We start from the raw sequence: 21,781 nt of genomic DNA, 5'->3' as shown, positions 1-21,781 counted from the left end.
AACCAGTCTAGTCTGTTGGCATTATGAGGGCAGAGTGCATGGGGTGACAGGTAGATTCACTTCTGGTGTGGGAAAGGGGCATCTGCTTACCTTCTAAAATCTCCTCTATCCCAGCTGTGGGGAACTGAAGGGTGGTTTTAGCCCAATCTTCATTTTTTATCAGATCTTAGGAGTTAGAAGTATTAGAGTCCTAGAGACTGTTGAATCCAATACCCCAGTTTTAAAGATGAAGAAATTGGGGCTCAGGGAGCAAATTAATGGTCTGGCCAGGGTCACACAGCTTTAACAGAACTGAGATTCAAACCCAGGTCGTCTGACCTCAAATTCAATGCTCTTTGTGCTATTAAGATTGCTTTTCTTAATGAGACTTAGTGGAAAGAGTGTGGGATTTAAATACAGAGGATCTGCCTCTGACACTTCCTCTCTGTGGGACATTAGCTAAGTCATTTAATTTCTTTAAGACTTTGTTTCCTTATTTCTTGAATTATGAGGTTGTACTAGACAGCTTCTGAGGTGCTTTTCAGGTCTGTAACTATGAATCTAAAAGTCTGAGGCCACCCAAATTCTGGGAATGCCTCTCATATAGCAGGTACACCCTAGAGATTTGTTGATAAATTGACACCAAGTTTATACTTGCAGACTGCGTCATCTTGCCAAAAGTTCAGCATGAATACATTTGCCATGCTGAATTACTGTGATCTGAGAATGGTAGCATTGGAAAAGCGGTGTTACCACTAGTATACCATAGTTATTATGAGCAGGCTAACAAAGTATGGTGGGAAGAGAGAGCTGCATTGGGAGTCAGATGGCCTGGATCCAAAACCCATCTGTGCCACTAACTAGCTGGATGACTTTGTGTAATTAATTTCATCTGCCTGGGCCTCTGTTTCCTCAACTGTAAAATGAGAGAGTTGGATACTTCCTAAGATCCCTTCCAGCTTTAGATTTATGAGAAATTATCTACACTACCCAACATAAAGTCACTACTTGCCATGAGGTTACCCGATACCATGAACCCAAACTAGGGGTGGGGAACCTGCAGCCTCAAGGCCACATATGGTCCTCTAGGTCCTCAAGTGAGGCTCTTTGACTGAATCCAATCTTCACAGAACAAATCCCTTTAATAAAAGGATTTGCTCTGTAAAACTTGGACTCAGTCAAAAGGCTGCACCCAAGGATCTAGAAGGCCACATGTGGACTCAAGGCCACAGGTTCCCCACCCCTGGCCCAAACCATGACTCCTGACCAGAACAACCCCTTCTGCTCCTCACCTTTGAGTATGATTTCCAGATCATCCCGTAGCTTATCGAAGATGCTGTATCGGGAGCTGCTCTCAGGAATCACGTGGCGGTTGAGCCAGCCCCCGCAGGCATACTGGTAAAAGTCATTACAAGGCTCGCTGGTGGGGTCCATGTTCTGGATGATCCTAGAAGCTGTCCACCACAATGTCAGATATTTGAGATGATGGGGATTGTGGAATCCAAGGGTCTTGACTCCTACCCCAATTGATCTATATCTTGCACTGCACCCAGATGGGTCCAGAGGAGAAAGTGAGGCTGGTGACTTTGCTCAGTCCTCCCTCACTTAAATCCAATTCACTTGCATGTCATGGCATCACCTCCCTGATGTCATGATCCTCTTGGAGAATGAAGGACAAATAATAACAGTAACAACAATAATAACTGGTGCCCAAACACAAGAGATGACCAGGTCAAAAGGAACTTGCCCTTGGTAGGGGCATTCCCCCTCCCTTTTATCCTGGGCAGTGATTAGGAACAAGGAATGTGTGGGGTGGGTAAATGATTGGGCACAGTGTGTACCAGGAGGCTCTTCTTCTTCTTTTTTTTTTTTTGGTTAATAGAACATTCATGGAAGAGAACATTTAAATCAACTGAACTTTCTAGGTTAAGTAGAAAACACTTTTATCCTTATTAATAGTAGCTACCATTTCTAAAGTGCTTCAAGATTTACAAAGTGCTTTACACACATTTTCTTATTTGAGTCTCACAACACTTCTGCAAAGCATGTTCTCCCCATTTTACAGATGAGTGAACCAAGGCTGAGGGAAGTTCAATAATTTTCCCACTTACTTGAGTGTGGAGGGAGTTAGATTTGAAGACAAACCTGTAATAACTTATATCAAAGATTTCAGGGAGTGTTTTTGTCTCAGTCCACATCCAACACCATTCCCAATCAATCAATAAGTGAGTGTGGATTAACGAGTGCTTACTTAAGCAGTGACAAGAAAGGAGTTTCACTTTCTCTGTCTCCATCTCTCCTCTGGAATTATGAGGCTTTTCACTCGGAACAATGGCCTTGCAGTGCCCTAGTCAGGAAGCAGGCCTGATCCCAGTAGCTGCTGGGGAAGATAACCATTCAGGAAGATTCTCATAAGATAATATAAAGGAGAAATGCCAGGGAAAGCGTGGGTCATTGCTTTATGGTTGGACAACTGCACCTGGAACCAGGAGTGGGTCATGGCTTTCATACTTATTAACTGTGTGACCCTGTGCAAGTCTGTGGAACTTTCAGAGCCTCAATTTCCTTGTTTGTGAATTGAGAAGGTGAGGCTAGATGGCCACTAGGGTCTATTTCAACTCTCAATCCATTATAAAATCCTACAAATGTGGAATATATATGTATGTAGAGAAATATATGCCTATATTATATAAAAATGTGTGTATGTATATGTTTATGATTTTTTTCTGGTCCGACTCTGGTTGTTTTGTCATTCATTTTTCCATTATTAAAAGATACCCTTTATGTTTTTTTTTATTTTTGTTTTTTGTTTGTTTGTTTGTTTTGTTTTCTCCTACCCCCATCCCTTGAACCTTTCCTCATAACAAAGAGGGAAAATTACTTAAGCCTTGTTGGATAACAAAATATTGGGCCAGTCAGTTCCTAAGCTTTTTCTGCCATCAACCAGTCAATCAACAAACACTTATTAAGTATCTGCTGTGTGCCAGAGTTTTCATTAATTCATTTGTTCATTCATTCATTTATTCAATCATTCATACATTCATCCAAAAAGCCTATATTGTGCTGGGGGAAATCACATGCAGATACAAAAGTATACAAAATCAATAGTACCTGGCACATACTAGGCACTTAGTAATGCTTATAGGCTTGACTAATTTGGCAGGACAGCACCAGCAGCTGAGAAGATCTCATGTAGAAAGTGATGCTTGAGCTGAGTTTTAAAGGAAACTGAAGATTTTAAGAGGGAGAGGTGAGAAGGGAGAGCATCTCAGGCATGGGAGATAGTTTTAGCAAAGGCATGATTGGAATATGAAGCACTGCACATATAGAACATTCAAAGGACAGGTTGGTTAGATCATAAGGGGAGTCGTATATAACAAGGCTGGAAAGTTAGGTTGGGGTCAGGCAGTGAAGGGCTCTAAATGCCAAATACACGAGTTACCATTTGATCCTGGAGGCAATGGAGTTTTTAGAACATAGGGATGAAATATTTAGACCAGCACTTCAGTAGCTATGTGGAAGATGGATTGGAGAGAGTGGAGACCTGAGATATGGAGACCAATCAACAAGTTAATGCGATGTCCCAGGTTAGAGCTGATGAGGAAAGGGCTGAGCTGGGTCTGGAGAGATCAAGTTATTATAGGAGTCTGTGTGAGAGCCAAGGCAACCAGCCATGCAGCCCCAGAACTTTGTCAGCTCAGCAGCCAATTACCCTCCTGTCAAGCTCTGGTTTCATCCTTAACTGAGATGAATGGTAAAGAATCCTTAGGTTGAAACCTCTTCTAAGAGCAGGGGTCAGTGGAATGTGGCTACACTGGAGAGGTGGAGGTACAGTCACCATTGAAATTCACAGTGATCTGTTCTGTATGGCTGATTCTGCAGGCACGATCTGGGCTCAGTTTCAATCCCTTTTTTGGGGAGACAGAAGGAACATTTTACTTACCTGCTATTACACAGCCAGGGTGGACACAGATTTCTTCAAAACTGGTAGCAATTCTGGGGTCTGTAAGAGGTAAATAGGAAAAAAAATAAACATATGGAAACAGGATGTTCTCTTGGGGAGGGACAAAGATGTTAGCAAAGAGCAGTCTGAGGGGGAGGAGGGTAAGGAAAGAATCATAGATTTCAAGCTGGAAGGAACCTCTGAAGTCATCTAGTCCAACTTACTCATTTCACAGATGAGGAAGTAGAGTCACAGAGATGTGAAGTGACTTGCCCAGGATCACATAGCTAGTAAGTGTCAGAGCTGGGATTTGAACCCAGGTCTTTAGAACTACAAATTCCATCTCTCAAGAGCCCCTATCCTTTGCTTTGCTGATGGTGCCAGGCCAAAAGGGTCATTGAGGGTGGCAACATGGGCACTATCATGATTCACCAGACCCCAGGAAGGACTCCATATAGAGGCCAACAGTCCTGCCCAGGGGACAATGCCAACTGATTTTGCTTTGGAAAGGTTTAAGAGGAGAAACAGAAGACAATCAGGACAAGTCTGGGCTTATGGGGCTTCAGCAGAGTGTGTTCTCAAACTCTAGACTCCACTCCACCGGCTTCTCCACTTGTCTGAAGCCCTGGAGTCACCTCTGCAATTTTGCCTTTTCTTAGGCTGCCCTTCCCTTTTGGGATTTCTCTCTCCTACTTTTCTTACACATTCTGTAAGGTCCAGCTAGAGCCAGAATGAATAATATCTATGCCCACACCAAGGAGGAGCTCACTTGGGATACATATAGCCCCTGAGGCCAGGGCACCAGGAAGGTACCTTCTGATAGCTTCTTATCTTACCTATTCTTCATAACAAGGCGTTAATCTCAGTTCTTCCTATGCTAATCGAGGATCAATAGTACTGTCACTGCCCCCTCTAAATTTTAGCAACATAGGTGAAAGCCCCTGTTGCCTTGCCTTAGTTATTGTTTTGGTCTCTCCCCCGCCAAAGCTTTTCCATGGGGCCCACATTGGTCACTTGTGCTCTGAAGTCTTAGAGTTCTTATAGTGAAGGTTACACAGTCCATCACAGCAGTACAATTTTGTTCGCTTGTGAGGAACACGTCAGTCTCACCCGCTGCTTTTTCAGTTTTGTGCCCAAGTTGAGCACTTACATGGTAACTAAGGAGCACCATGGGAGTTGTAAAGAACCTTTTCTCTTGAGCACTTTGAAATCTTGCTGAGTGGAGCCCCTGGAATAATTTGAAGGGGACCCAGATCTGGATCAAATTCGCTTCCTCCAGTAAAATGAAAGGGGTAGATGAAGCCAGTGACAAGGGGCTTTCCCACCTCCATCATACCTGTTAGTTGCTGGACATGCCAATTTGGGAGCAAGAGTGGAAAAAGGTGAGGTGGCATCAGTGGAGTTGGCAATGTTGACCTTTCTTCTGACTCATAGCCCAAATCAATGTATCCCCTAAATTATACTATCAAAGTCATTCCTCCCCAGTGAAGCCTTCTGAGATGGACTCCATCCAAAGTGACCTCTTCCTCTTCTGAGCTCTCAGAACATTTACTGTTGGTGCCTCCCTCACCTGGCATTTAATATAGGTTGCCTTATATTGTTATAGGGATACATGTCCTGCCTCTCCCAAATAGATTGGAAAACATGATCTATGTCTTAATCTTCTCTTTTCCACTGGGGAATACCATGGCTTGCACCCAGTAGGTGGTCAATAAATATTTTTCGGTATTGATCACATTTTTGAGCTGTTTCTTATTCTTTATCTTGTCTTCCCAATCACTCCCTAAGCTCCTTAAAGGGAGTGAAAGTCTCTTCTATCCCTCCTGTCTTCCCAACAGGGCTTAGCTCAAGCTTACATGCAAGAAAGGTGTTCAATAAAGGCCTTAGAGGATGGATCTGACTTCTCTCTCTAACACAAGGTTATTATATACAGGACACCACCCAGCTTTTTTTTTTTTTTTTGGTTATTTTAAATCTTGCTTCTGAGTCAATTTGCATGGCAACCAGGGTATTATGGGGGTCGTAAACTCTGGTAGCATTAATGGTGATTAAGAGAAGTTAGTGTCCATGGCCATGATGCTCACAGAGACATCCACTGCTTGGTAAATGTAGCTGCTTCCCAGGCAAGCTTACTCGGACTATGCTTATAACAGGCAAGAAAAGGGCTACCTTTGAAATCTCTTCTGACAAGAGTCTTCTCTTCTCTTGGGATATAGAACGAAATGGGAAAGAACAGCACTGGCTTCCCTAGGGAAAAACAGAAGACTTAGCTAATCTCCAGGTTTAAAGAATTTAGGTCCCACTATCCTCGGACAGCTTTGTATGGGGCTGTCCCACCTCCTGGTCAGTTTTCACAGGTGACCTCTAAATTCAAGGCTGGTGAGCTACCCTATTGAAAAACAGACTTAAAAATAATAAGGACTTTGGCTTCCCAGATACTACAGGGAACTGTACAGAACGAGACAGGCCAAATCTTCTTACACCTTACTCCCCAACATGTACTCTTTGATGCACTGACATTGGCCTCTGGCTATTCCACAAACAAGATACCCCATCTCCTGGCTCCAGGGAGTCTTTCTGGTTTGTCCTCCATGCCTAATATGCTCTTCTTCCACTCCAGCTACTGTTCTCTCTGACTTCCTTTAAGTTCCAACTAAGATCTCATCTTTTACTGGAAGCCCTCCCTAACCCCTCTCAATTCTAGTGCCTTCTTTCTCTTAATTATTTCCTATTTATCCCGTATAAAGTTTGTTTTGTACATATTTGTTTGCATGTTGTCTCTTCTAAGCTCCTATCATGGTGGTTGGCACATACTAAGTGCTTAATAAATCTTTAATGATTGGTTGATTAACAACAATAGAAAATTACTGAACAACTTGCCTGAAAGTGGTGTAACATCTATATTGTCTTTTTTTTTTTAAATCACAAAGCCCCTGACTCATGATTTATTCAGGTACTGCAAATATATAAAATAAACCCAAGTATACTGAGAATGATACATATCCATATGATAAATTTTAAAAACATTCTGCCTACACAATAAAGGCAAGAAAATTCATGTTAAAATGGGGCATTTTGCAGGGAAACATTCTATGCCAATTATGGTTTTTCCTCACCTTAAATCCATGATCATTTCTCCTAAAGAAAATTAAGAATGGCTTTCAAATTAAAGTGGGAATCAAACCAAAAACATTTTATTAATCACTTTAGTTACATAATAGAACTATTTGGCTCCCCCTGAAAAAGCACAATGAATAACTTTTACATCCCATGGAATTGTACTCCAATGATATCAAAATGGGTAAGTGTAAAATTCTTGATGCACACCAAGGAAAGATAGAGACTACAGGCTCTCAGCTTGACTCCAGAGGTCCAACTGAACCAATGAAAGAAGGCAAGACTTACAAATATTTTGGTCTTCTTTGGGCCATACACATGGAACCTATCAAAGGGCAAGCTATGACTAAAGATGTTAAGAGACTTACTGACATCCTATAATTGAAGCTCAATGTGAAGGATACTTTTAAAGTCACCAGTGCCTACGTGATAACATTCAATTTATAATTTTGGACTTGCAAAATGAACTCCCAAAACTTGGAAAGTATTCTAACAAAAACCTACACAATGTTAGCAAACTATATAACCCATTATTTTAAGACAGCTGTAAAAAATTATCTTTGGCTTAGCAAAAAAGGAGAATGAAGATTGAGAGACATTCTCAGAGCACACGGAAAATAAATTTTAAAAAAATTACAAAGACCTACCTTCCTTGAGCGATAGTAAAAGCTAACAATAGATATTTGGAGAATTTAATCCAAAGTCATTTATTGCTGGACCAAAAATATGAAAAGACTAAGATATAAAAAAGAATGGAATCAAAAGGGCATCAGCCACATGAGCCTATTAAAAATATGTCCCTAAAGATACATCAAACAAATGGGTAAGTCAAGAGGATATTTTTATAGAAATGGAAAGGTTTATAACAGTCACTTGGGATCAGATCACTGACCCCAGAAAGGTTACAGGACCCTAGATTTGTTCATAGATGAAGACTGTGAGGTAAAATGGTGATAACGGTGTAATATAACCCTGCAGATTGAGAAATTTTGTATCTATCAGATATCTTGAAAGACCCAGTCAAGTACCTAAAACCATACACCAGAAGCTCTCTATCATAAATCAAGAGTTGACAAACCCCCATACTACAAATATAGACCTGAAAATATCTTTGAGAATTCAACAAATACACTGTATTTTAACCAGAGCATAATCAAAGTCAAAACTGTTGTCCATCATCATCCAGACATCATATTGATCCATTACACTTTTAGAACAACCAATCAATCAATAAACACTGATTAAGTACCTACTGTGTTCCAGGCACTATGTTAAATGCTGGGGATACAAAGAAAGGTAAAAGACTGTTCCTGTTTTCACTGTACCCAATACTCATAACCTCCAATCTACATGGAATGAAAAGCTTAGAAAATATAGAGATCTAGAAGAAGAAATCAAAATCATGTGGGAGCAAGAAGACATATAAGTATCATCCTTATCATCTTGTCTGCTCTTGGAGTTATCCTGAATATACTTCCAGTGAACCTGCAGAAGATAAGCTTACATTTCAATGATTTTATCCAGTGATAAAAAGCAGTTATTTTACTCACCTGTGCAAATCCACAGAACATAAAATATAAAAGAATAATTGCAAGATATTGATTTGTCTGTCTCAGGACTGTTTCTATAACTCCATAAAAAAAAGGTGAGAAGAATTTTTTTTAACTTTTTTTTCTAATTAACTAATTTTGTATATATATATGTATAAATATATATTTATTTGTGTATATATTTGTTTTCCCCCCAATTACATGCTAAAACAATTTAACATTTGTTTTTTTTTAAGTTTTGAGTTCCAAATTCTATCCCTCCCTCCCTTCCTTCCCCTTTCCCCTTCCTGAGACAGTAAGTAATGACTTAGGTTATAGATGTGTAATCATGTAAAATATTTCCATATTAGTCATTTTGTAGAAGAAGACTCGAATAAAAGAAAAAGAATGAAAGAAAGAAAGTGAAAAATAGCATGTTTCAGTCTATATTCAATCAATATCAGTTCGTTCTCTGGAGACAGATAGTATGCTTCATCATTAGACTTTTGCAATTGTCTTGTATCATTGTATTGCTGAGAATAGCTAAGTCACGCACAGGTCTTCACTGTACGATATTGCCTTTACTGTGTGCAACATTCTCCTGGTTCTGTTTGCTTCACCTTGCATCAGTTCATGTAAGTCTTTGCAGGTTTAAGAAGCCACTACTTTCTCCTCAAAACATCAAGTTCTTTCTCCTCTTCAGGAAAGAGTCTTCCCTTCCCTTCCACCTTGGTGTGGCATTCTTCCACTTTCCAGCTTCCTGGCAAGGGCCATGTTTCTCCTCCTGTATTTCAGATCCTTTTTTTTTTTTCCCATTAAACTTCTTCTGTTGAGGTTTAGAGGTTTAGGGGTACTGGGACCCAAAAAATCACAACATGTGGGTCCTGCCTGAATGAATTCAACTCAAGCCTTCTTTCAGCCAAAGACAAGGTTTATTTCCACTATATTGGCCAGACTTTTAAGGAATCTGAACATTACCAAGCTATTGGCTAGATTATAAGAATCTAAGCCAGGATTCTTTTGACCACTGTATTCATCCTTGTCTAGTTTATTCATGATTGGTGGATTCAAAGGGGTTGGGGGAGAGGGTCTTTTTACCTTAGATTGAGACATCTATAAAGGATTCCAGATTCCTTTGTCTTCCTGGGCATAAAACTTTGCTAAACCTACCCACTGTGGGCCACTCAGAATTACCCACAGTTCTGGGTGAGGCTGGTTTCCTCACAATGGTTTCATATACATTTTCATCATTTAGAACTAGAAAAACTTCGAGACCTGCAAGGTGGCAGTGCAGTGGTTTAATACATGTCACCTTGTAAGCTACATAATGTCTTTCCTGATTGCCTCTACAGCTGCTTACACCTCTCCCATCCCAACACATTTCTTTGTATTTATTTTGGATATTTTTACATAAACTTATGTAACAGGGCAACCCTTGACAATGCACTTGTCCGGGGTATCACCCTTCGTATGTTGTCTCTCCTGATAGCATTGAATCATCTTTGGGGCTGGGACTGTGGTTTCCTTTCTACCACTATATTCTTAGTATCTGGCACAGTATCTGGTCCATTAAATAGGACTTAATCCATTCTTGTTTAATTAATTGATACTATCTGGAATTTATGGAGAGCTTTTAGGTTTGTAAGGCATTTGATATATGTTATTTCATCTATGAATCACTAGCACAAATGATTAGAATATGTGCTGTTACAAGATGGGTATATGATGAGTGATTTAAAAATGCTACATCAGGTCTTAGGATGAAAATTGTTACTAACTGGTGAATCAGGGAAGGGTCCCTGGAGGACATGCCATTTCAGTTGATCTTTAATGGATAGCTTGGAAGCAAAAAGGTGAGAAGGTAGAGGCAGGGCTAGGGCAGAGCTAGGGAAGGGCAGAGACAGAGAGCATGATGCCAGTCTGGAGGTCAGAGAGTAATTCCATTTGGCTCCAGTGTGGATAAAAGTGACATTAGATAAGAGATCAATTACCTCAATTTACCCAACTGCTTTTCCCCAGCTGTGGGTAACCTACAGAGCCCAAGAACAGCACAGCAATGGAATAAAGTTCCTAGGTCCCCAACCACTGAACTTGTGCTACCTGGCTAAGGCAGTTAGATTGTGCAGTGGATACAATGTCTTGCTTGAAGTCAGCAAGATCTGAGTTCAAATCCCATCTCAGACACTTCCTAATTGTGGGACCTTGGACAAGTCACTTCACCTCTGCCTGCCTCAGATTCCCCCATCTATAAAATGGAGATAATAGCAGCACCTACCTCCCACGGTTATTGTGAAGATCAAATGAGGTAATATTTGTAAAAGTCTGTAGCACAAAGCCTGGCACATAGTAGGTTCTTAGTAAATGCTTATTTCCTTCTCTCTACCCTTCCCTGCCCTCTCTCAAACACTTTCTGGAAAGCTTTATGTAACTAGGATTATCGGATCATGACTACCTAGGGCTGGGAAAAAAACTTAAAGCCCATCTGGTCCAACCTCCTCATTTTATAGGTGGGGAAACTGAGGACTAGAGAGGCAAAGTGCCTTGTCCAAGGTTACACAAGAAGTAAGTGGCAGAGCTGAGATTTGGACTCAGGTTTCATGAAGCCAAGTTTAGCAATCTTTCCACTGCAACATGCTAAAAGAAAATTTTTGTAAATCAAACATTACTTGAAATACATGTGTCTTTGTCACTGAACTGAGCACGTCCTTTGACCCAGAAATACCACCATTAGGCTCCAGTTCCCACCACTGTAAAATGAGGGGGTAAATCAAGATGACCTTGAAGGACTCTTCCAACTCTAGATCTGGGCTCATACAGTTCTCTTGCCATCCCTTCAGATGATTTTCTTCCCATTCCCCAAAGTGGAATGGGCTCCCTTGACAGAATGGATTTCCCTCCTCTGTGGTCTTCAACCAGAAGCTGGATGACTACTTGCTAGAGATATTGCAGATGATGGGTTCACATTCAGGTCAGTCTGGATGACCTGTAAGATCCCTCAGAAGACCAAGCCCATGGAGGGATGGCTATGATCCATTAACTTTCAGGGGAAGGCTCCCTTTCTTAGCTTACAGACATTTCATTTCTCACCATGATTTCCCTGGCCTGAAAATCCTTGCTGGCATGTACCTGCCCTTGGTTTTCATGACAGCTCCCAGGGGACAGCAGCCTTATCTCAGTCAATTCAGCTGATTGGCAGCTGAGTTTGAAGGCTTTGAGGAATTGTGATGGCCAATTACCAAAGGCATCCTGAGGAGTGAGCTCTCCAGGGTTGGACTGACTGGGATCTCTGCATAACACCCAGACCCTTAAGTAAAGGTTCTCTGCCTCCAAATCCTCTCTACTCTAGGAGGCTGAGAATTCCTCTAAACAGGACATGGACTTTCTCTAAGCAGTAAGTAAAAAACAAAAGCAAACCAAAAAAAACAACAACTTGGAGAATAACTCTCTGGGAGAGAGAGCACAGGGATTATCTGTATTTACTGTATACAATTTACCTATATTCATTGTGTGTGTACAGGTATACATACATGCATATAGACGTACATATGCATGTGTGTATATATGTGAGTGTATGTTTATGTGTGTGTGTACATACACACATACACACATGTGTGGTACCTCTTGTTTTTCCCTAGAGGATGTAAGTTCCAGGAGGACAGGGGTTGTTTCATTTTTCTTTCTGTTTCCCCAGCACACACCATACTGAATGGCAAGCCATTAATAGATACTTCTTAAGATCCTTATCTAGTGCCCTAATGGGGCGGGACTGCTATTGATATTATTATTATTAGGAATGAATTTATTAAACGCGCAGGATTTGAGGGCATATCATTTGTATTTTTAAATTATTGAATTGCTATGAAACAAAAGTAGTAACATTTTAAAATGTGTAATATGTGACAAAAATAAAAAAAAAATATAATGGAGACCTGAGGAAAGCCAGAGAATTGAAGAATTCTAATGTAATATGATTCTCTTATACCATAGGCTTGGGTAGGGTGGTGGGGTGGGGCAGGCAGTCGGTCAGCTAGTGGTTATTAAATACCTACTATGTGTCAGGGACTGTGCTAAGCTTTGGGCAAAAGATAGTCCCTGGCCTCCAGGAGCTCACAGTCTAATGGGAGTAGGAAGGAAGATATGTATAGCAGGGTATCTTCTCAGATTAAAAATAAAGACTCAGTCAAGTGTTACTGGCTTGTCTTAATTTTTTTTTGTTTTGTTTTGCTTGTTTGTTTTTATTCACTGGAGGCAGGAAAGTGGGCAAGGCTCAAGAACTACAGCCTGAAGGCCTGGGGTAGGGGGGAAGGGAGGAGGCTGGTGGTGGCAGGGTCAGAACACTCAGAGCCACCACCAAAAGACCTGGGTTTGAGGAAAAAACTGGCAAATGGCAGTTTCCCAGTGCTCTCTCTATATGTTGATTCCTGAGACTGAGTATTTTCCCATTCATCTCAGCCCCTTGGATTTCCATGTGTATACACACACACTTGTATAGACATACATACATGTATGTATATGCATGTGCACATGGTATACAAACATGCCATATACACAGTGTAAATATGTACACACATATGTGTACATGTGCACATATATACACATTCATATACATATATGTATATGTGTGTATATATAGTACCCCAAAAATCTTAGTGTTTTTAAAAAGGCTTTAATAACAGAAAATGGCTCTAAGACTTTTGAGACACACATATATGCACATATATGTACACACATGTATATATGCACATATATGTACACACATACATAAACATGCACATCTACTTATATATATGCAAATTCTATAGCATTTACACAAGCACAAAGATAAATATGTATATATTTCTGGACATGTTGTCTCCACTGAAGGAATGGAAATTCCTAGAGGGCAGGTACTGTTTCATTTGTGGTTCTGTCTTCCCAGTACCTAACACAGCACCAGGCATACAGTAGGTGTTTAATAAATGCTTGTTTATCTATTGAGAAATTGATAGCTCTCACCCCTTCTCTCTACTACCACCACAAACAACCTAGTGCAGAGGCTGATCCCCTCTGGCCTGGATTATTGCAAGAACCCCCTAACTGGTTTCTGTGCCTGGAGCCTCTCCCCCTTCTAATCCATCTTCCACACAGCTGCCAAATGCTGCTCAAAACTCAGGTTTGGCCATATCATTCCATTGCTCAAGAAACTTTGGTAATTCCCTGTTGCCTTTAGAATAAAACACAAATCCCTTTAAGCTGCTTTCGTTCTAATTTTCCAGGGTGATTGCACATTACTCCACTTCAGGCACATTACATTTCTACCAAACTGCCCTTGTTATTTTCTATACAAGATATTCCATCTACCATCTTTAAGTCTTTGCAAAGGCTGTGCCCCCTGCCAGAAATTCTCTCTTTTTTCACTTCTCACTCTTGGAACCTCTAGCTTGGAACCCCTCCATCTTGGAACTCCAGGCTAAGCTCAAGGATCACCTTGTATGAGAAACCTGTTCTGATCTCCATGACTCCATGGCTTGGTCTTTATCCAGTAAGTCACACCTCCTTGTTGGAGAAGATGTTTATCTAGTCTCTGCTCTGTGGAAATGTTTGAGTCACAGAACAATAAAATGCCAATGATAGAAGGAACCTCTGGGGCATTTAGAAAAGCCCCTACCTGGACAGGAATTATTACAACAATGTTCCAAGCAAACTGTTCAGCCAGTGGGCAAAGGAGCTTAGAGATTCCCTTCCTAATACGCCTACTCATTCTTTGGGTTGGCAATGAAGATCAGAGGATTAACCTTCGATGGTTTTGCCAACTGGAAGCCAACTTCTTTACCACTAGGCTGGCAACCCCAACAGCAGGGGTGGCACACATCCTATTCCCCAGGAAGCCTTATGTTTGACCCATGAGTTATTCCAAGACCTAACCATAATAAACACACAACATTAGAAAGGGATTCCCAGCTTGAGCATCTGACTTGTTTCCCTTAAATATCCTATGCCTTCTCTTGTCTGGCTGGCTCAGGAGCCAAGCTTCTGGCTGCTAAATATTTATGGCAGTGGAGAGTACTACCATTTGGAGGCTTCAATTACTAAAGCGTCTTAATGGGTAGATAGATCAGAGCTATCTGTCCCTAAATAAGGGTCTGCTGAGGTTACAGAACCTCAGAACTGGAAGGGACCTCAGAGACTTCTAGAGGGGTAGGGAACCTGAGTCCTTAAGACCACATGTGGCCCTCTAGGTCCTCAAGTGTGTCTCTTTGACTGAATCCAAACTTCATAGACCAAATTGTTCTGTAAAACTTGTCATCAATCAAAAAGCTGCACCCAAGGACCTAGAGGGTCACATGTAGCCTTGAGGCTGCAGGTTCCCCACCCCACACCATGTCCTACCTACTCAACATCAACAACAAATGGTGTATTTAACTCCTACTAGGATACCTCCAATGACGAGGAGCTTGCTACCTACCTTTCCACTTTCTGCTCAGATAGTACCTTCCCAGCAGGATGCATTTCTATCAAGCCAGGGGTGGGGTGGATATCATGCCCTACTCAGGAGGCAAAGCAAGAAGCCTCCTTTGGAGACACAGAAGCTTATATGTGCATCTTCCACCCTATCAATGATGTTGGCAGAGAAAGATGCTTACATATCTCCTTTCTCTGATACCTCTCAAATGGAGACATTACCATTTCCCTCCATTTAAGCCACAGTTGGGCGAAGTCAGAAACAAACCCAGTTAGTGTGAGCTTCCTGAGATGTGGGGCAAACTGAGGAAGATTTCAGATTGGGTTTGTGAACCTGGAAGAATGTAAGCTTCTTGCTTTTGTCTTTGTACTTCTAGTACCTAGAATGGTGCCCACACCTTGGAACAAGGATAGCATCTGGACTTGTGATTTCATTGGCACAGAAAACTCCCAGATGAGCAAACTTCCTCTACTAAAGGCGCCAGAGCACTGAAGGGTTAAGTGATTAGCCACGATGTGCCAAAGGCAGGAGATGAAACCAGGGCTTCCTGGTTTCCTGGCAGGTTCTCTATACACCATGCAATACTGTCTCTTGTCTCATACGTAGTAGATGCTTAAGAAATAGATGCTTACTGAATTTAATTGCCTATTAAACTAAATGCTTGCTGCAGGGAATGATTTGAAGATTTGGAGCTGGAAGACACCTTTAAGTCCATTTACTCCAATGCCCTCATTTTACAAGACGGGAGATGGAGGGAGATGATTTGCTTCAGGGCACAGAGCTAGTAAATGGTGGAGCTAAGATTTCAATCCAGGCCTTCTGCAACCTGTTCCACTGTGTCACGCAGGAGTGAATCAGAACTCCTTCTCTGTTGAGTTACTAATGATATCACTCACTCCAGCCCTTTGCAAACTACCTGGAACATTTCTTGTTCAGTCATGTTCAACTCTTCTTGACCCCATGGACTTGTCCGTGGGGTTTTCTTGGCAAAGATACTGGAGTAGTTGGTCATTTTCTTTTCCAGTGTGTCCCCATTTTACAGGTGAGGAACTGAGGCAGATAGGGGTTAAGTGACTTGCCCAGGGTCACACAGCTAGTAAGTGTCTGAGGCTGGATTTGAATTTGGATCTTCCTGACTCCAGGCCTGGTGTTCTATTCACTGTACTACCTTGCTGCCCCATGCCTGGCATATAGTAGGAATTTAAGAAATACTTATTGCTAGATTCCTTCAGAACTGTTTTCTGTAGGAGCATTTCTTGTATACACTGTAGAATGGGTTCTAGGTTAGGTAAGGGTTGGACTGAATGGCCTCTGGTATCCTTTCTAGCTCTCAGGTTCTGTGATCTCCATGATTACCATACAATCCAATGAGCATTCATTAAGCCCCTACTATGTGGCACTACACTAGCCGCTAAGAATATAAAGACAAAATGAAAAAAATAGCCTTTGCCCTCAAGGAACTTACATTCTTTTGGGAGCAAGTGGGCAGAAATGACATGAAACCTTACAAGACTCTTGTGGAGTGCAGCCTGGGACTCCAGCAGAGAAGAAGACTGCCTCTCTGCACCTTTCTTCACTGCTCCTGGTTCTGTTCTTTGGGGCCAAGCAGACAAGTCTCTTCGACCCTCTTTTACATAACAGCCCTTCACCTACTTGAAGGCAGTCATCACATGCCCCCGTTCTCTTTAGGCCATGCCCATAGTCTAGCTCCATTGTCTAGATGAGGAAACTTTGGCCTAGAAACTTGTCCATTGTCCAACAAGTAGGAAGTGTCAGAGCTGGGGCTTGAACTCTGGTCCTCTGATTAGAAATCCAGTATTCTTTGACAACTATACCAAAATGAAAATAAAACACAACCAGTTGCTCAAAAGGTCCCTCACAGAGTATATAATTCAGTCAGGAGATATGAGCTCAAGCTGGAAAAAAGATCAGACTGTCACAGATTTAAAGCAAGAAGAGACTTCAGAGGCATGTAGATCAACTCCTTCATTTTACAAATGAGGAAACTGAGGTGAAGTGACTCATCCACTTAGTAAGCATCAGAGGTGAGATTGGAACCCAAGTCTTCTAAATCCTATCAAGCTATTAGGAAACACTCTGTTTTCCAGAGCTAAGGTCCAGTAAGCAAACTGTGCCCTGAGCTTGGCATAAAAACAATCCTTTGCACTCATCCTTTGGCAAATCACGTAATTAGTGTATTACTTTGACCAACATCAGGCCAAGCTCAGACAAGTGCCCATGTTCCTGTCACAAAGCCCTGCCATGAATCAAACTTATCTTACTGTTGGTATTACTCCTCAGGGCTATGGCTTATTGTGTAGTCATTGGTATAAGACATGTATTAAGGTTTAACCATACCAGAGTGGGTTCCCCTATTAGGGGCAGGGCCCTGGCCTGTGGGTTCAATTCTCATTCTTGCTTGTAAGCCCAAATCCCTCACTTTGGAATTAAACTTCTGTTTGATTCCTGACTCTCCTGTCTCTAGCCTGCTCTGTTCAACTCCAGCCATCCACAGGTTAGAGACCAGTTGGGTCCAGTTGACACTCCAGAGCTTTACCAATAATAACACATTCATCAGAGAGATTTACACCTCACTTTGTGAGGGCTGGATGAGAAGGTGTTTAATACAGTGATAACAAGACAGCAAGCTCCCCGTACATGCTAGCTCCCAGTTTGGTCATTTCTTCCTCCCAGATGTACCAAAACAAAGCTTTATTTTTGCACTATAATAAATTGTTTTTTAATGTACCTGTCTTCAAAGCTGAAACCTCACCTTAGTGTTAAGACACTGAGTTGACACCTCCCAGGGTAACAGACACAGAGATAAGAAATATTCTGGGTTTCTGCTCAGAAGATGTTATGAAACATGCAATCCTGAGCCCTTGTAATAATTCAGGGGTTTTGCTGTCCAGATGGAAAATAGGGGCTGCTAAGAATCTACAGTTGGGAGATTTGTAGCAGTGAAAGCTAGAAAAAAACCTCAGAGGTCATGGAATCTAATTCCCTCATTTTACAGATGGGGAAACTGAGAGCCAAAGAACACTGATTTGCTTGGGGTCACTCAGCTAGAAGTTCTGAGGCAAGATTTGAACTTAGAGCTTCCTGACTCCAAGTACAGCATTCTAGGAAGTGTTTGAAGAGGGATTTGAACTTAGGCTTTCCTAACTCCAGGTTCAGTGCTCCATCCATTGTACCACCTACCTGCCCCAGTTTCCTTCTCTATGCCTCAGTTTCCTCCTCCATAAGATGGAGATAAGAGCAACCACCTAGTGGAATTATTGTGAGAATCAACCACATGTAAAGTGTTTTGCAGTTCTAAAAGAACTGGCTAAATACAAGCTCTTCTTAAAAGTGACTTGCCCAAGATCACACAGGTCATGAGAGGCTAACTTTTTAAGGTTTGCAAAGCACCTCAGATGGATCCTCTCACCTAATCCTTACAAAAACCCTGTGTAATAGGTGATATCAGGATCCCTATTTTATGCAAGAGAAGGCCGAGGCTCAGACTGGGTAAGTGATTTGCCCAGAGTCACACAGCTAGTTGAATATCTGATTTGAACCCAGGTCTTTTGCCTTCAAATCCAGAGCTCATTCCACGGCTCTTTACCAGTGAATATCTGGAAGCTTGGGAAAGTCAACAGGGCATGCTGAGGGGCAAGCCCCAGGGAAAGTCTGCATTGACAAAAGAGAGCTGGGAGGGGGGACCAGTCCTGGTTCATGATCCTTTGAGAAATAAGGTTTAGTATTCACAGTTTCTGCTTCTCAACAAATTCCAAAGCATTCAGATAGCTGGAAAACTGGAGCCAGGAGCCCAGGAAGAAAATCCTTAAGAAATCCCTATGAGAAGAGACTTCTTCATTTATCAGAGGGAGAATGTTCTTGGGATTGTCATGGACAAAGCAAAAAGCAGGCCTGCTTCACAGGCTTTTCAGTCAAGCATCTGGGTGGCTGTGAGTGTTTGCTGGCTGGGTCCCTCAAGTCAGCCTTCCCCGGCTACCACCTATACTGTTCCCGATTAAGATCTTTGTTCTTCCCCCTACTCTGTGTGCTTGTTTCCCAGAACCTTCCAGACCAGCCCCAACCCAACCTGATGGCTCAGCTGCCCTGGGCTCCATTCTTTATCCTACCTTTGAAGGTTGAGTGGGATGACAGAAGGGAACCTCTTTTTCTTTCTCCATAGTTGAAGCTCTGTCTTTTGCAGTGGGTGCAGCTGATGATACCACCCCAAACCCCAATTGGTCAGTGCTGACCCTTTACCCCCTCCGTGCCTTGGGGTGTGGATAAAACAGTGGGGCTCATGAAAAGCATCCTGGCGTGCTAAGCATCCCAGTACAGCTCTGCATGTAATACTTCAGGGGAAATCAACAGGGCAGACTGTCCATCCACTGCCAAGCTGGCTCTTCTGCGGGGCCGTGGAGAGCCAACTCTTTCAGATGGGCCTGGACCATGGGGGACACACAAGGGTCAAGACCCACTTCCTCACTTACCCTTGACTTCCATGTAGAGGATCACCAGTGTGACCGAGGAACATGTCATGAGAAGCAATAGCACTGCCAGTCCCAGCTCCAGGACGCTCCAGGGCTTCTTCCTGGATCTGGTCGATTTCTCCACAATACCCATTTGGCTTTCGGATTTCCCCATGATCGAAACTCTGAATAAAGAAGGGGGAAATTAAAATCGGATAAACCGTAGGAGAAGAGACAAACGACTACTCAAAAAACTCAGTGAGGAAGGTTGGCAGGGAGCGTAGACTAACAGGACAGTAGACAGTCCTACGGCTCCAAAAACCCAAATCCCAGATGCCAGGAATGGAGGGGAGGGGCAGCGCACATGCTGACGTTAAAAACCAGTCCGAATCATCTCCATATCACAGAATCCTAGATCTAGACTTAGAAGGGACTACAGAAACCTCTAGTCCAGCCCCTTCATTTTACAAAAGAGGAAACTGAGGCTCCTCTCCCCCAAGGGATATTAAGATCATAGAAAAAGCAGGAAGGGTCATTTTATAGATGAAAGCCAGAGCCAGAGCAGGGAAGTTTCTTGCCTAGGGTCGTACATATAGGCAGGAAGCATTAGAGGCAGGATTGGAGCGAGATGGATTTCCCAAGCCCCTTCTCCATCCCCAGAGCCCACAGCCTAGCTACACCACACCAGAGTATTCTCAGCTTACAAAAACTAACCTACCAAAGAGGTAGCCCTGAGTCTCGGACCCTCCCAGGAGATAGGGATCCCAGGCTCATGCCCATTCTCGAAAGCCTGCTCTACTGGTGCCCTCGGTGCCAATCCAGTTCCAGGGTGGCAGATGGAGCAGGGTCCGTTTTCTTTGCACCCCTCCCCCCGAGTCTTCTGAGGAGACGTGGGAGGCTCACAGCACTCAACCAGAACTTTTGTCTCCTTGGTGGCCTGCTGTCTTCTGGCTGTCTTATGTCTGGGTGATTCCGTAGCTGCCTGGTGGTACCCACGGGAGGGAGTCGATGCAGAAGAAGACAGCTGTTCCTGGGCAGGCGCACGGGCAGGTGGGATCTGGGGGGACTCCTGGAGAAGAATCCAGGAGTGATGAGGGCACTCCGATCTCTGTCCGTCTGGCTTCCAAGTTCGCAGCCAGGAGCCTCTCGGTGAATGCCCAGTTCCACCCCGGGGTCTCCGGGACGCAAGGGGAGTGCTCGGAGCGAGCAGCGCAGCAGGGAAACGCGAGCCCAAAGAGTCTGTCCTCCTTCGGACTGGTGCGGGCGGGGGAAGCCCGAGCGGAGGCGGCAGCAGCAGCGTTGGGGGCGGGAGCAGGACACCGCAGCGTAGCAGGACGCGGGCGCTATGTGCAGGCTGAGCGCTGCCTGGCAGGCTCACGAGCTGGATAAGGGGTGGGCCGCGCGAGGACTGGGCCCTTGCCTGTGTGGGAGAGAGATAGGTTGAGGATCTGGAGGTGCGTATGTGTATGTGTGTGTGTGGGGGAGCGGAGTGACTGTCTCACCTTTTCCTAAATTGTCAGGAGCAGTGCCCGGCCTTGGAAAATCCTGTCGTGGAAAGTGGTTAGAGGAGGAATTGGGGTGAAATCCCAGCTCTGCCACTAATTAGATGTGTGACTTTGGGTAAGTCACTCAACCGCTCTGAGCCTCATTTCCTCATCTGTAAAATGAGTGAAATGGACCAGATGGCCTCAAACGTCCCTTTAGCTCTAAATACATAATTCTATAGTCTAGAAACAGGCTCTATTTCACCTTTGTCCATATATACCAAGCAGCTAGCAGAGTGGGACCCAGAGAAAGGACCTGTGATTTCCTTACTATAGGGCAGCAGTTCTCAAAGCCTGGTCCCCAAGGGGTCCTCAAGACCCTTTCAGAGATGTATGTGAGGTTAAAACTATTTTTGTAATTGAGTAAGACATTTAAACTTCTAATACAATACATACTGATAGAGATAACCCACATAGACAAAAGTTCATGGGGGCAGGGTGTGCCTTAATAATTTTTAAGAGTATAAAGGGGTCCTGAGGCCAAAAGAAATTGAGAACCACTGGCATAAGAAGCTCCTAGGTGAGCAACCCCCCTCCACCAATGCAGGTTGGCACCTTTTCTGCAACTTGTAGTCTTAGAGCACAAAGAGAATAAGTGAATGGCCCAGGATCATACAGCTAATATTATCAGTTAGACTCTTCTCTTCCTGGCTGATCAGTTGGATGAAGAAATTGAGGCCCAGAGAGGGGAAGAAGTTTGTCTAGTGGTTAAGTGGCACATCTGGAATTCAGATTCAGGTCTTCTGACTCAAATGTCTGAA

At 43.0% G+C, this 21,781-nt stretch overlaps 1 protein-coding gene across 1 annotated transcript in view; it reads right to left on the bottom strand.

Moving 5' to 3' along the window:
• Nucleotides 1-20,373, bottom strand: part of LOC114029508 (membrane metallo-endopeptidase-like 1) — a 57,582-nt gene extending 37,209 nt beyond the window's left edge. The window contains exons 1-5 of the mRNA XM_027843979.1: nt 20,195-20,373; nt 19,498-19,661; nt 6,092-6,169; nt 3,923-3,982; nt 1,272-1,433 (exon numbers count right to left, since the gene is read on the bottom strand). Of these exons, the coding sequence (XP_027699780.1) occupies nt 1,272-1,433; nt 3,923-3,982; nt 6,092-6,169; nt 19,498-19,651 (454 nt within the window). The 5' untranslated portion in view covers nt 19,652-19,661; nt 20,195-20,373. The remainder of the gene's footprint in view (nt 1-1,271; nt 1,434-3,922; nt 3,983-6,091; nt 6,170-19,497; nt 19,662-20,194) is intronic.
• Nucleotides 20,374-21,781: the final 1,408 nt, after the last annotated feature.

Source organism: Vombatus ursinus, unplaced genomic scaffold, assembly GCF_900497805.2.
Source record: "Vombatus ursinus unplaced genomic scaffold, bare-nosed wombat genome assembly UNPS02014932.1, whole genome shotgun sequence".
NCBI lineage: Eukaryota > Metazoa > Chordata > Mammalia > Diprotodontia > Vombatidae > Vombatus > Vombatus ursinus.
This window is presented reverse-complemented; position numbering and strand designations above follow the sequence as displayed.